Raw genomic sequence first — 16,077 nt, forward strand, 5'->3', positions numbered from 1 at the left:
ATTGTGTAGTATGGTCCGGGCGGGTCACGTGACCTCGGGGGGAGAGGGTCACATGACCCGTTTCCAGCCTGTGCGGCGTCGGCGTCGGCGTTGGCGTCGGCGTCGGCGTCGCCCCTCCCCCTCCTCCTCCTCCCCCTCCGCTCCTCCTCCTCCCCCCTCCTCCCCCGCCAAGGTCACGTACCCCGGGGGGTGACCCCCCGCCGGTCACGTGACGGCCCGCCCAAGGTCATGTGATCCCGTCCCCTCGAGGTCACGTGACCCCCCGGACCTCTGCCCTCCTCCTCCTCCCCCTCCTCCTCCTCCCCTCATTGTCTAGTATGGTCCGGGGGGGTCACGTGACCTCGGGGGGAGGGTAAAAGAGAGGGAGGGGGAGCAGGAGGGGAGGAGGACTAGCAGGCATGATCACGAGGGAGGAGGAGGAATATACCCTCCACTCCTCCTCCTCCTCAAGAGCTGCGCTCCAATTCGGCGTTACAGGAAGTTGTAAACGGCTTTCACTTTTTTGTTCACTCCTTTCTTTATTTTGTTTGGTACTAAAGGTATTGTTTTACTTTATTCAGTTCCAGATTGTTTCGCGTTCTGATTCTCTCCCCATTATTGTAATGGAGACGTTTGTTTATCGGTATCACCCCTTCCTATTAGCTGAGAAACGGGAATAAAAGAGCTTTCTAAATAAATAAGAAGGAAGAGAGAGATCGTCACAAGAACGAAAGAAAATAGTTGGATGGTAAATAACCGTTCTCAAACGTTTTTTTTTAAATCCAATATGAGTGACGAATGGCAATTGTGTTACCGTGGCCCGGCTATGCACTGCACTTTGACCTTGTTGAATATAGTTGCGATAACTACACTGCTCGCCGCAAATACTGCAAAAAAAGTATACGCAGCCGGGACGCCCTCTCTCTCTCTCACTTTCGCAAGCACCTCGGGTTGAGTTTCGACTTTCATTTCTGAACACAACCGCTGGGAATGGAAACGGAACGATGGAAGGCTGAAGCCTCGACAGCGCTTTTCAGCCTCAACGACTTTCCGACCATTAGGAAAGCTTTTTACGGCTGCACAGCCGTTAAACGCACCCGTTGAGCGCCTCTTTAGCAAAGGGCGGGATGTGTTCAGCATCAAAAGGGCAAAGTTGAGTGATCTTTGAAAAGCAGTTGCTGCTGCGTTACAACGTTAACTACATCATTTGATATTTAGTCCATCTTGTATCGAAGCAGCAAACGCTTTGATCCGAGAAGGTCGTGCGAGAGCAACAGTATATATATGTATCAAAATGTGAAATGAGAGTTTTCTGAGTTCCAAATAAATATAAATCGCAGACAGTGTGTGCTTTCGTGGATGTCTTCATAGCTTAATAAAAAAAAGTTATCTTAAAAGTAACTAAGTTACAATGAAGAAGTAACTGTAACTGTATCACGTTACTTTAATTTTAAATATATGTAACAGCAACTTAAATACACTTTTGACAAACTATCTGCAACTGTAACTGATTACTTTTTAAAAGTAACCCAAGATTGAGTGCTTTATATTGCATTATTTTGCATCGTTAGAATACATATAACTCTTGTAATCTCCTTAAGAAGCGAGTCTTATTGTGGTCATGTTTGTTGCTTCGTAATTTGGCGTTCGGCGTTCTTACCGGCCAAAAGCAACACTCCAATTAGCGGAGGAGTAAAACATACGCAACTACACAATCGATGCGATCTGCGTTTTCTGTTTTAGCTCTCAATTATTGCACTGGGTGTCCCAAAGAGCGGCCAGGCTCTTTAAATCGACCGCAAAAATCAGTTTCTTAACCTATCGCGTTACGATTTTGTGCAGGGTTGCCCACAGGTGGTGCATTTTTTCTATAAAATTTGCAAAGATCAAACTTACCTGTCAAAAAAGTAAAATAAATAAAAGGGCTTAACTCCTATATAGATGCAGATAAGCCACCGGTCTTCAAACAATAGGGCGCCCTACGGTTTGAAGACCGGTGACAACTCTGCGTTTTTATAGGAGTTAAGCCTTTTTATTTATTTTACTTTTTCTTCAGGAAAGTTAGATCTTGGCAAATTTTATAGAAAGATTGCAGCACCTGTGGCGCGACCCTGCACAAAATCGTAACGCGATAGGTCAAGGAACCGATGTTTGCGGTCGATTTAAGGAGCCTGGCTGCTATTTGAGACACCCGGTAGAACGTCTCGAAGGCATTCTTGCTGCTATCCGTGTAACGGACGACAAAATCTCCAAAAGTAGCGGTAACTTTATTTTAGAGCATATGTGATCTAAAAAAAAACAACCAAACCTTCATCTGGCAAATATATTTGCCAGATAAAGGTTTGGTTTTGAATTCGAAGCCGTCCACTCACGAGGTTCGCGTATCCGGAGCCGTTGCAGTCGAGGATGAACGTGATGCGGACGTGGTCGAGCTCGTAGAGCAGCTTCTCCACCCAGAACACCAGGAAGCGCTTCATGTGCTTGGCCATCTTCTCGTTCTTTCGATGGAGCCGCACCCGGTGCACGACTGCGCGTGCGCCAAAAGAAAGAAAGAAAAACACTCCCCCCAATCGTATACTACACACGCTTTGCGAGAAACCACGCTTCGAAAGCCAGTCCGGCCACCATGGGTAGAAAACGCTTTACTCGGGGCACCAGTCTGACAAAAAGGGGCACGCCCTGACAAAGTTATAGGTGGCGCAAGTTACCACCAGTCCTAAAATGTACAGCCGTTAACATCCATCTAACCATCCATCCATCCATCCATCCAGGGGCTCTAAACCATAGAGTTATTATAATGTACGCTAGAAGTTCAACTGGCGCTAGCGTCTATGCGACTTCCGGGAGGCAAATTGAAGCAGGCAGCAACCAGTCTACTGTTGCGGTGCTTCTGTGCATTCCATGGGAAAACGCACGTGAATTTTGTCTATTCGCCGTAAAATAACACGAATAAATTTTGTTATTTTGGTTGTACCGGATAGTATGTACCTTTATTGATATTGTGAAAGTATAATTGATTGAGTTACAGCACTTTTCTTTACCACTGAACGATGTTAAACTTCACTCTATTTCAGGCTCAAACCTCTGTTCCACAGCCGGTGTGTAAAAACGAGTGACGATTATAAGCAAAATAACAATCGAAAGGAATGTAGATTGAGTTTAGCGCTCGCTGGCATTCCGGTGGCGTTTATATATTGCTAATATGTCCGTTCTGTCACTATATGAAGACTCCGTCGTGCATCTTGACAATCTGTTTAAAAAAAAAAAAGTATGAGGGCTACGAGAGGTGTGTCTTTTCATTATTTCCTATGTCGGGCAGTTTTAATCGAGCGCCTGTTCTATGGCTTCTCCCCATTCGCAAAGATTTGGAGCCTGCGGGTGATGATTTGAACCGAGAACAAGCATCTTCGCACATATTCACGAGCAGAAAGAATAAAACAGTACTTATTTATTGCAAATCTAACTATAATACGAGACTTTCAATTTATTATGATCGTCTGCATGCACAAAGACTTACTTATCCAGTCTTACTGCATAGTTCTTGCCGTCTCGGTTTTCCACATGTCCTTCGTTCGTTTGGCACGTGCGTCCCTCATGCTCAAAAGCGCCGACGCGTGTTCGCGCTAACAGTGTCCAACAGTGCACATAAATACACGTACGAAGCGGTTTTAGCACCGTTTTTTATGCCACGAATTTCAAATGAAAACGCTGTAACTGACCAATTTATTTCATCTGCGTGATTCAGAAAAGTTCCAAGCTACCTAGTACGTACGAATTATTCGTGATATTTGCTCTTATACTCGAGCGCAGAGAGAAAATGCACTCGCTTTTTCCCATAGAAATGCATTACCGTAAGTAAATTTCGGACTGGTTGCTGTCTGCTTAAATTTGGAGCAGCACACTAGCGCCAGTTGAACCTCTAGCGAACATTATAATAACTCTATGCGCTAAACTCGTCAAACACAAAGTTGGAGCCGAAGTTCACGAAGCGCACCGATTGGACTATCCCGACGATGACTTCGCGCTTTTTTCACCGGCGTCCAATCGGCGCACTCCGTGTACTTTCGACTCCAACTTTGTGTTTTCGAGTTTAGCGCCCCAGGCTTCACTAATGTCACCAAATAAACTATGTTTCTAGTATCGGAACCAGCTGCACAGGTTACCTTTTGGGCGCCGCCATTTTGGTGCCTAGTGCAGAGCGGCTGCAATAGTCCCTCTTCAAAAGAGCGCGCCATCTATTAGGTGCTGCGCCACTCATCAGAGTCCGCCATTGTTCGCGAAAGGAGTCCGGTCACGTATGGGACACGAGGTCTGCGTCAGCATTTGGCAAAGACTCGGATCCAAATACACGCTTCTTGCCCAACAAATGGCGTCCGCCAATGTTGCTTGATGGCAATTTCAAAATTAAAAAACGAAAGAGAAAAAACACAAAAAAAAACGAGCGACACGAACAACACCTGTCCATGTCGCTCCTGTTTTCTACTCGTCCTCGTATCTTTTTCCGCGCTTTTCAACCTTTTACCATACATAAAGTTTCCTGCCATTTAAGGCAACAAAGCTTCGAATAACTAGCAACCATTTTTTCAAGCACCATAGACGTCTTAAGCGTCGTTACTTCAACACGTAGCCTATTTGGTGGCTCTATAGTGTATAGGCTTGACCGTCGGACGTTCTACAGTGTACCAGCGGCAAAATGGCGGCGCTCAGAGGTCGCACTTTCAAACGCCAACCGACCATTCCAATGTTCGCCCCTCCTGCGCGTGGTCACTTTTCGCTACCCGGTTGTGGGACGCACTCTGGGCATGCGCACTACCTCTCTTCTGCTGGCTACAAGTCGGCGCGCGTGCGTTTCGAGAGCACTGACTCGGATTTTTTGCCTGACCCCAATGCCGCGGCCACACTGCTATAGCCTACATCATACAAAAGACGGATGCGTACGAGGCGTGTTACTAGGGAGTTTTAGGAAACCGTTTCTGGACATCCGATACGGTACGATATGCAATCCGGTACGAACTGCGCATGCGCTGCCGCAGAAGACTCGTATATGAGCCGTTCGTACCGGAGGGCCCATCGTACTGTATCGGAAGTGCAACAAACGGTTCCCTAAAACACTCTTACGTCTCGCATGATGGCCCCGTCTCACATTGGTCGTACAGAAACTGTATGAAGACATATTCGAAGTGCACACGTGTACGAAGCAAACGTGTGGCGAACATCCTGGAGGTGTGTCAGCAGTTAATTGTGCCATATACATTTCTGCAACAAACACCGTGTATTTCGTAAGATGCATAAAAGGGTGGAACTCTGGGCTTTAAATGCCGGAAAAGTGACTAGGGACCAACACGCACTGCTTACGAACAGGTCCGCGTTTGGCACGCACCACTTAGGAGCACTGCGCGCGTGCGCAGAAGCGAGATTCGGGTCAAATAAAGCATCTGCCCGCGCGCCGCTAAGACAGCAGCGCCACCACAGCGGTGTATGACGTCAGAATAGCGCGTTGGTGCAGTTGGTGCATACGAGAGAGAGAGAGCCTAGATTTGAGAGAGAACGCAAATCAAATTATAGAGAGTGCTCGAAATTTACTGGCGGACACCTCCTGCCTCCACTGGTTGCAAATGAGCAGGTGTACGTTTTCGAGTGGTGATAATAATGCGGATAGTCGTCTGCTTCTTGCTCAGCAGTTGCGGTTAGAACGACGCCGAGTTCTCTTGGTTCTTATTGGGGGAATAGTGGGTCGACCTCAACGATAGATGCGTCGAGGTCTACCCACATTTTTTTTTTTTTTTTTTTCAATCAGCCAATGAGAGCTTGGCGTGCTGACATCATCGCAACTCTGCGCAAGAAGAAGACGAACTTGCGCTCCGTACAGCCAGCCGAGAGGCGGAGATGCTTGCGGACATTCGACGCCTTCGCCACCTCCTCGCAGCTCGTGTTGCAAACGCGGTCAATAAGCCACGTGACCTTGATCGAGCAATTGGAAGCGCTCTCAAATCCAAGCGCACTAGTGTATAGCCCCAGGGCAGTGCACACGAGGCGCCTCTGTCGGCTGCTAGTCAGCGCGGCTGGTAGCCATAATGGGAAACTCTGGGAAGGCCTAACAACCGAACTGTTCGATGCAAGCTCTGCTGCAGGGTTCGGCGAGGCAATCGGACGTTCGAGCTCGAGATCCGGTTCAATGATGGCAATCGCGGGCCGTCTCAGAATTACACAAATCCCGCATAAGATGGCGCCACCTGTCGAACCAAGCTTCATTTCGCGAGGGATACAGTCTAAAAACAACTGCGTCTTGCTTGTGCTTTGAATTTCCGTATCGCACTGAGCTGATGTGAATCGTAAAAATGTTCAAGCTTTTATATAATTTGATCGGTTAAAATATTATTAAAACCAGCTCTTCCTTTTCTCCGATTAAAACTGTAGAATTATTTGATTTCTGTTTAAATAAAAAAGACTACACGTTTATTAAAAAAAATAGAGCTTTAGCAGACTGACAGTTTTTCTTCGTGAAATCACTCATTACGGAAGTTTCTCAGACGTGAAAGAGAATCGACAAAAATTTGGTCGTTGGGAGTTATGTGAATTTTCTATTTTATTTCGAAGAATGAAATGGGTTTCGGCAGCTGAAAGACAATCTTGATCGATCATAACTAAAATGACAAATTGTTCGAGGTAAAGGGTGTTTCCTGACGAGAAGATTGCCGGTCTGAACCGGCCGTCTTTTCAAAGAAAGCGGGCTAAATTGGCCCGAGTAAGCTCAAGTGAAACCAATGTCATCAACTATATTGGTTTCATCGATTATGTAAAAAAAATTGATAAAATTTAGCAAAATAAACCGTTTCTGCACGCCACTTTTTTTAAGCTACCAGCCCACGGACTACAATTAAAAAAAACATCATGACCTTAGAGTGATGCCATCATATGTATATCACCTGACCTGTTTGCTAATTAACAGAAATAGAGCGAAAAAGAAGCGTGTAGCGCAATTAATCGTTATGAACTATTATTTAAGTTATGCATTCAATGAGAGAAGACTATGGAACGAATATAAGGCCAATAACCGACGGACCTGGCCCGGCGGCGTTCGCTCTCGTCGCGGCGTCAAATCACTGGCTGTTCGTCACGTCCTTCGTGGGGCGAAGGGCACCGGCCAGTCAGGACGTGGTACGCGGATTGGCTTCTGCCTGGCACCGATGCACAGTGTTACAGACCAAGCATTCTCCCCGATGCCCGTCTGGACAATCTCTTTCCCAACAAACATTTGAAGGCTTATTACGACTCAAAGGTACATTATTATAGATTACTGGCTCGCATCGTGGAATTTGTTTTGCGTTTTTTTTTCTTTAATATTATGACGTGTTTAAACGAAGCTTTATAAGTGGTTGGTTTCAACGGATATTCACTTTTCCCGCCATGGCAACACTGACAGTCGCGCCGTTCCCGTCGGCGGTGTTCGCAGCTTGTTCGTCTCGTGGAGTTCAGTGGTGAACGCACAGGCGACGGCGCGTCGTTTTCGATTTTTGCCGCGCGAATTTTCCGTGAAAGTTCGCTCCATGGAGTCCAGCCTTTAGGAGCTCGCCCGTGACAACACAGCAAAAGTTTGACCCGGGAACAGGCGAGCTCCAAGTTGGAAACTTTGCGAAAAAAGCAGTCAAGTTTGCGAAAAAAAAAAGTCCGCCGCGATTGGCCAGCGCAGGCTTGAGTTTGGCGCTAGCCAATCGCAACTTGGTAGTGGGCGATCGCGGCGGTCAGCGAGCTCGACAACTTTCTTGCCCAGTGTCCAACTTAGAACTTCAGGTATAACATAATGCTATCTGAGACGGAGTTGTGCTTTTGTTGCTCTCCTTTATGCCTATCTTCGCTCCGTGGTCAAGTTTCACTGTATATTTGGTGATGATGATGATGACGAGGATGATGATTATGGTAATATAATTATTAATACTAATAATATTAATAATACCATTAACGTTTATTTGCACCAAAAAGAACAAAATGCAAGAGGCCTGCAAAAAACAAGAAGAAAACTGTCACTTGACAGCTTGAGGAAGCGGAAAGGTCCCCAAACAGACATTTTCACAGCAAAGCTGACTCGCACACATACAAAAAAGCACAGATAGTGACGGTATTAGAAACAAAAAGGAAAATACATAATATTTTGAATATTATGTTGCCGCAAGACGTCTGATTCGTATAAAATAAGACACACATAGAAAGATAAACTAACAGAGGTTCCAGAACACAATTGAGATACCCGTTTTCTATTCAAAGATAGACGCTCAAGGCATGCTGACAAGGCTACGCAGTTTCTTAAGAGATATGTCGTGGCAAAATAAGTCTGTCATATAAAATATTTTATCATCTTGGTAGTTTGTTTTGTAGCATTTCTAAGCCAAATGGTAATTCTGCAGGTGCTCATTCTCCAAGACTCATTGTTTCGTGTGTTATATATTGTTCAATATACTTGAAACAGGCAATCATTTGTTTTCATATCGACTCATTTTCATACTCCCGTGTATTTCACAGATCCTAGAAGACACGTATTTTCTTTTGTATGAATAGTTTCTTGAAAAAAACCTAGTGTCATTTCAACGGCTTCCAACGGATTTGTTTCTGGGCGATAAAAGGTCATCTGTGCTGGACGTATTTTCAGACGTTTTGTATTCGGCTTTCGATGGCCACTCTTGTGTTTTTGCGCCGTTTCTTGATGTGGTGAAAGCATCGGATTTAGTGAACTCTATATTTCTACTTGAAAAAAAAAAAAAAAACTCTATGATATCGCTTTTAGAGGTTTTTCTGCTTTTTCGCTGAGAAATGTGTCAAGCTCTCCATTACAACCAGTCTCATTTGGAGGTATTTCTAGTGCTGAGGCCACGCTTAACTGTGCAGTCCCACAAGGTTCCGTTTTATCCCGCTTCTTTTTAACGTATATATCATTGACCTTCCCAAAGTTGTGTCGTGTATCATATTACAATACGCGGATGACACTGTACGTTATTTGGGCCGTACCGATATCGAATACTGTTAACGACTTATTTTTCGCTGGCTTAATATTTCGCAATGAAATTTTTATGAATGCTTTGGCACACAGTGTCCTTAGATGTGGCGTTACTTTCTTTTTTAACTGCTCCTCTCAGTAGAATACCAGAATTGGTAGTATTTTGAAGTTAATGCTAAAACTTTTCTTTTCTGGCTTAGCAACTGAACCTAGTAATAACGCTTTCGTCTCTCTTAAGTTGCAATGTTTCTATTCTCTATTTCTTCAAAAGGTTGTTCTTAGACGCGTTCGGTCCAGTAATTATAAAATTGAAAAAGGTGTCCATTGTAATATTAGGAGTACTGCACGGTACAAAACGCAACGAATTTATAGTCACTATGGGGAAGCACTAGATACTTTTACGTTCCCAAGTTTTTTAATGAACTACCGGGTTACATTTCATTAGCAACTTCTACTTATAAGCTCAAAAAGGATTTAAAAAGACTGCTTAAAGACATAACGAAATATTAGAAACTTTATTTAGTACTTTTAATCTTTGCTGGGACCAGGGTGTAAGATAGACAGGTGGGGAAACAAGAGCCCTGCTTAAAGACATAACGAAATATTAGAAACTTTATTTAGTAGTTTTAATCTTTGCTGGGACCAGGGTGTAAGATAGACAGGTGGAGAAACGAGAGCCAAATGAGCGACCGGATTGTGTCCCCCTCGGTTTTCTCTTTTTCTGTGGCGCCATCTATGTGGAGCACCGCAAACTCTCACTCCAAGTGGGCGAACGCTGGCGACCGGCTAAACTGACAGGAAAGGTTTCTCATGGATTTTCAATGGAGGACTATCATGCTTTCGGTTTATTTTGCGCACTCTCCCATGGAGTTCCATGCAAATTCGATTCCAATTTTTTTCCTCTCGCCGCAGCGCCATCTGTCGGAAATCGGGCGTACCCGCAAGCAGACGAGTGCACAATCCGGTCACGGCGCGGAGGTAGATAAAGGCCGTTTCCCCACCTGTCTATCTTACACCCTGGCTGAGACATATTTTATGATGGGATGTATGGGCTCCACTGCCAAGCCATACCACACAAGCCTTCCCTGGCTGAGTCAGACCTGAATATACATTGTGTCTTCCTCAGCCCATACCTATCTTATTATTATTACTATTACTATTCAATACGCTTACTCCTACACCAAATGTTTTGACATAGTCAAGAAATATAGTCGTAAAGACCGATCAGATACTAAACAACTTCAGCTGTACGGACAGCGAAATGCCGAGATAAACAAAAATCATTGGTTACTAGAGACGTATCGGTAACTGTCGTTACATTAAAGGGAAGTGTGTTGCACGTATTTCGCCCTTAATGAAGTCACATATTTTTTTAACTTTCTGTGAGATTTATACTATATTTGTTATGAAAGAATAAGGCGTTTCCACTCACTTATCTGACTTCCGTACTTGTCTTTCCCGAGCGGAAACATGGCTCCGAAGTCGAAATACACTTGCGGAAGGTTCGCCACCGTGATATCTGTTCGCGAGGATAAAACAAAAATTAAGAAAAAACAAACAAAAAAACACTCGCGTTGACAACATTTCTTTTTTTTTTTTTTTTCAGGCTTAGTGTCGAATGAAATAGATTCGCTGAGCATGGCTTTCCCTGCTCCTACACTCGTATTTTTTGTTGTTGCGAGCAACGAAGTTATCACCTTCATATATTTTGTTGGCTATGACAGATAAGTCTATCCTCTTTAGAAATGTGTCCTCTTAAGGTTTCTTCACTTAAATAGTTTGAGAGTGAACTATTTTTTGTATGGCGACCGGGCCTTCTGTATTAAAACGCTGAGAAAAATTCAACATAGAAGGAAAATCACGGGCAGCAAATCTTTCTAAAGACGTCCTTTTATGTAAAATTCTTTCTGAAGCTTTTACACTATACACCCGCTTATCCTAAAAAGTACCACACAAAGATTTTTTTCAACAATATAATCAGAATATAGTTTCAAATACATATCCTTCCATGCCCATCTCAGTATACATAACTTGACACATTTCAACGAGACTATAACGGTTCAGTTATTTTGTCTATTATTTTTATTCAAGTTCGGTGATATTCTACCTGTGCCTTTAATATAAAATTTGTTTTTGATGTGCCGTTAAATTTTTTCTAACGATTTTATTATCATGATAGTTGTGTTGTATTCAAGCAAAAGTACAAATAAAACGTAATACAAATACAAAAACTTTTTTTTTACGTGACAACGTTTTATTTGAAGTAGTTTATGTACGGAAACATTGTGCAACTAAGACAAACGTCACTATAACAGCCTACTGTTCTTCGAATGTAAACCAATTAAGCAATTGATATCATGTTGTTACGTAGCTACGGTCCTTGATGCGATGCCTCACTTGTTTGAAACAGGCACATACCCTCCCCTGCCGCGCAGGCGCACACTAAATCGGAGCTTCCGACGAGCCATCCGAGTCCGCGCTCAGTGCAGTTTGACTCTCTGTTGCCAGCATACCTGTTCGTGGATAAATTTGTTTCTGGTGTAATTTCAAAGTTGAATAGACATACGCGCCACAATAGGCTACAACTTATAACTTGTGACAATACTGTGTCACGAATTCCACGTGAAATTTGAAACTTGAGCCCAAAATTGACAGTCGAGGCCTTTGTCTCCGTTGTTATTGTATACATATCGCTGAGATGTCGGACACAGATAGACGTCATAAAGCTAAACATGAGGGTAAAAAAAGCATTGAGATATATCCATCTGTACAAGAGATCTATGCACCCAACGAGATTATCATAGTAGGTCCGACGCTGACATTACGTCAACCGCGCCGCCATCTTGTGACACACTTCGCATTTCCAAAGCGGCCGCTGTGATGCGTTAGATTCAGACTTGGACGTAGTTCAACTACTCTACTCAAACTACTGTAGTTTAACTACTTTTTCGAATAACTTGGTAACTTGCAATTACAAATTGATTTGGGTAATTAGTAGTTTAATTTAAATACTTTTTTCAGGTAACTTCTACTCAAATTACTAACTACTTTCGAAATTATATAGTGCTAATTTTGCTCATCACGAAAGTTTGAGCGCAGAAATGAATAAGACGCCGGCAGATGAAGTGGCATTCCCGAACAAGGGGCCCCCTTGTTCGGGAAGGCGTCCTTGGGCCAAGGTGGCGACGAGCAACCAAAACATAACACCGGCACGCACGAACGCAGGAAGAGATGCTTAACAAGCCTTGGTCGGGTATTGACCTAATCCGGTAATGCACGCAGGCGCCGCGTTTCCAGCTGCAACCATGAAAGACGGGGACACTCCGAGAGTTGTTATTGTTTTCGGGTTGTTTGTCTTTAGTGAGTTCTGACTCAAGCGGTAGGTTCCACGGGAGGCGCCACTGGAATGACCTCGCAGCTGGGCGCCTGTTCCCATGGTCGCCTTGTCGTCAGCGCATACGCCTTTGCAAAGCCGGACTCCCCCGCGCACAAACCCTGGCACGGATAATCCGTTCATGGGAGCACGTTCCCGCTTCCAGCTACAACTGTATACGAGCGACGATGCTTGTTCACGTAATCCTTCGCGTCCTTCCGACCATCCATGCCTGGGAGGCCTCCTCTTTCGGTTTACTTGTCAGGCGTGTCAGGCGCATCAGAATATTGTAGTCGCCGGGGAGGATTGCGAGTTACCCTTGGGAGATCATTTTGTTGGACCCGGCGTCAGCGGAGAAGTATACTTCGGTTCATCATCTGTTAAACCAAAACAATTTTTTTTCAGTAGCGTAGTACTAGCACTACAACGGGACGCGCAGTCGTCCGGATGACCTCATCGTAGTGGCGCGAGACTTGAATCCTTGACGGTCTGGTGCACTCGCTCAGCGTACTCTCAGAACGACGTCGGAATAAAGAGGGGCCAGTCATAACAATCTCAACTTGACGAAGAAAAAAGAAAAAAGGAGGAAAGTTTGTTATAAAAGATCCTCTACCCGAGGCAAACCTCACATGTTTAGTCATGGACACCTAAGATGCCGACACTCGCTTACCCGACCCTGCACAGCTTGTTTCTCAAATTCAACGCTGCCGTTCCATCCAGCCCGTCGGTGGGACGTCTATTTAGCTTGGCTGGGGACGTCCTTAGAAGGAAAAGAAGAAAACTCTCCTATAAAGACCTTTGAAAGTCAATTGCTTCTGCGAGCGAATAAACTATTTTGGCGAAAACGCAAGCCACAGACAGACTGCATTTCTTTTAGGGTCGCAGGGTTTTTCATTGATCAAAACTGCTGTTCATTTTGCTACCACAAATATATAAAAAAGTAACTTCGAAAGTAACTTCGAAAGTAACTTCAAAGTAACTCGGTACTTTTTACAGTAGTTAGTAGTTTACTCAATTACAATTACAAATGCGTAATTTCTACTCTACTCCAATTACTTTTGGCGTCGATACCCAGTAACTTAACTTAACTACCTTTTCTGAGTAATTTGTACATGTCTGGTAGATTCGATACATGTGTTTCATTTCACTAGACACGTAGTGGGTACGTAGATGCTGTCATGCCTGAACCTTGCGGCCGTGTCGTATACACAGCCCCCCTGTTAATTTACACCTTAACGGGCGACACTTTGCAAAGATTTCAACGTCGTCCGTTGTCGTCGCAGCGCGCTCCAAGAAGAAAAAAAAACCTTCTCTCCGCTGTTGGCGCGAGACCTGGGAAGTCGGGTTTTCCCGTCGACAGCGCAGCGCGGAGACAGAAGAACGGGTAGCCCCGACATCCGGCCAGAAACAACGCGACGAAGGGAGAGTCATTCTGTCGTCTGCTTCAAAGACTTGTTTTCAAACATTACTCGCGTTTTGCGAACCCCCACTTTGGAAGTATCCAGTTTCTTCACGTCATGTTGGATGGTTTTAGAAACTTCCACCGCGCTTACCCACTTACTTCACGGATCACCGAGCACTCGTGGCGGTCGTCAGTGGCATCCACGATGCCACCCACGACGACTATAAGAATTGACCACGTCGTACTTCCGGCCTCAGGTACGTACGGCACCGTACTATCCGCAATGAGCGACCGTGCTACAGCTATAGTTTTTTTTTTCTTGTTTATTTGTCGCTTTTCCTTGGTACAACTAGAGCTGTAACATCATATTAAAACTGCTTAAGTCAAGACGTCTTTGAATATGAAGTCCTTAGCTAAAAACGCAGAACAAAATCACCGCTGTTAAAATTCAACTGAAATGGTGTGTGCGTGTGTATGTGTGTGTGAGTTTGGGGGGAAGGTGGGGTAGGGAGGAGGTACGTTTAGAAGGAACGAGAAAAAAGGATAACTGCCTGTGCGTCCTGCAACCCCCCCCCCCCCCCCTAAAAGGGGGAAAACTCGCACAGTAAGGGCGGTGGATATGATAATCTTAATTCACGGGTGGCAGGGCAAAAAAAATGAAACTTTACCTGAAGAGGCCTTACCATGCTTGTACCATCGTGTTGAAATAAATGCCAACAGTGACGGAACTTCGAGCCCACTACCGGCGCAGCTTTCAAGCTTGGGTTGTGCTTGGCAAGGTTCAAACACATCGAAGTAGGACGCGCAACCTCGCGGCACCCTACTCCGACAAAAGGGCAAACAGCTCGCAAAAAACAGGGACAAAGTAGAAGAAATGCACACAAATCAAGCGCCGACTCTCAGCTGAACTTTAATACAAATCTAAATCAGCAACACCGAACACATTACGGGGTCGTCAATCAACACGAGTCTAAAAATTCAATTCAATTCAATTCATTTTATTTACTCCCATAACACAAAATGGGCTTTATTGCGTAAATTAAGCGACGTCTTGCTGACATATTTTGTACCTCCTCTTTTAATCGCATAGGATTCTAAAATTTTCCTAGTCATTCGGTTTCTTCCCTTCCCAATAACCTCTGCTTGTTGAAGACGGGTTGACACCCACAGCTAGCACAATAAAAAATAAGTCCCCGCCCCTTTCCCCAACAGCTCCCACCTCTGACTGTAACGACAGGTCATGCTCCCGCAATCTGTGGTTAACGCATCTGCCCGTCTGACATATGTAGGCTTTTCTTACACCGTAATCGGAACATTATAAACAACTCCCACCTTTCAGTCAACATACTGATTTTCGTACCTTACCGAGCGAGGGACCATTATCATTTTTATTCGCAATTCTAGGGAAAAGTTGCGGCAACTTGCAGTGGGCAGAAAGCATCAGGGGTACATCGTACCGCAGCGCAACTTTTTTCAAGTTGTGTGAAATCTGGTGTATGTACGGAATGACATGCGATCGTTTTCTCGGCCTTTCCCTCTGGGGGCGAGGTGCCTCCTTTAGTTTTCTTAACAAGGTTTCCGCAACGCTCAATAAAATCGATGTTGGGAAACCCGTCGTTGTCAGCCGTACTACCCGCCGGTCAAAACTATTGCTAACCACATGGTAGCACGACATCTCGAGGGCGGCCTGTAGGCAAGAAAAAGCTGTACTTCTTTTTACTAGATGCGTTAACCAGAGATTGAGCAAGCATCACCTGTCGTTGCGATCAGAAGTGGGAGTGGTGGGGGATTCTTACACCTTTATTGTTCTAGATGTGGGTGTCGACCCATCTTCAAAGAGGCAGAGATTATTGGCAAGAACAGACCGAATGACAAGGGACATTTTAGAAGCCTATGCGATTAAAAGAGAAGGTACGAAATGCGTCAGCCAGACGTCGCTGAGTTTACACAGCCAAGATATGACGTTTTCAGACACTTCTTGACTGACCACCCCGTGATGTGTTCGGTGTTGCTGATTTTGTTTTACAGCGCTCTTTTACAGCGCGGCGACGGCCGCTTGCGACGCGGGAAGGGACGTCACTATCCTTTCTTATATAAAAAGTTTTGGTATAGTGCATTTACTTTTCATTCGTCAATCATTTGGTATAGACCCTTTCGCTGTTTACAAACATGAACTGACGGTTGCGTCCCAAGCGAACTCCGGTCGCACCGTCTTTGCAAGCCTCTTCAGCTTGCTTGTGTCACCAGTGCTAGAAAACATAAATGTTACACGAACAACAAAGCTGGAGATTTAATGAGGGCCTTCGGTTGTACAATATTACATCTGGAGGAGGC

At 44.7% G+C, this 16,077-nt stretch overlaps 1 protein-coding gene across 1 annotated transcript in view; it reads right to left on the reverse strand.

Moving 5' to 3' along the window:
- The window catches only part of LOC8031585 (motile sperm domain-containing protein 2), a 111,913-nt gene that overhangs the window by 62,990 nt on the left and 32,846 nt on the right, over positions 1–16,077 (reverse strand). The window contains exons 3-4 of the mRNA XM_029985572.4: positions 10,401–10,487; positions 2,352–2,506 (exon numbers count right to left, since the gene is read on the reverse strand). Of these exons, the coding sequence (XP_029841432.3) occupies positions 2,352–2,506; positions 10,401–10,487 (242 nt within the window). The remainder of the gene's footprint in view (positions 1–2,351; positions 2,507–10,400; positions 10,488–16,077) is intronic.

Source organism: Ixodes scapularis, unplaced genomic scaffold (assembly GCF_016920785.2).
Source record: "Ixodes scapularis isolate PalLabHiFi unplaced genomic scaffold, ASM1692078v2 PGA_scaffold11__112_contigs__length_91849675, whole genome shotgun sequence".
NCBI classification, from domain to species: domain Eukaryota; kingdom Metazoa; phylum Arthropoda; class Arachnida; order Ixodida; family Ixodidae; genus Ixodes; species Ixodes scapularis.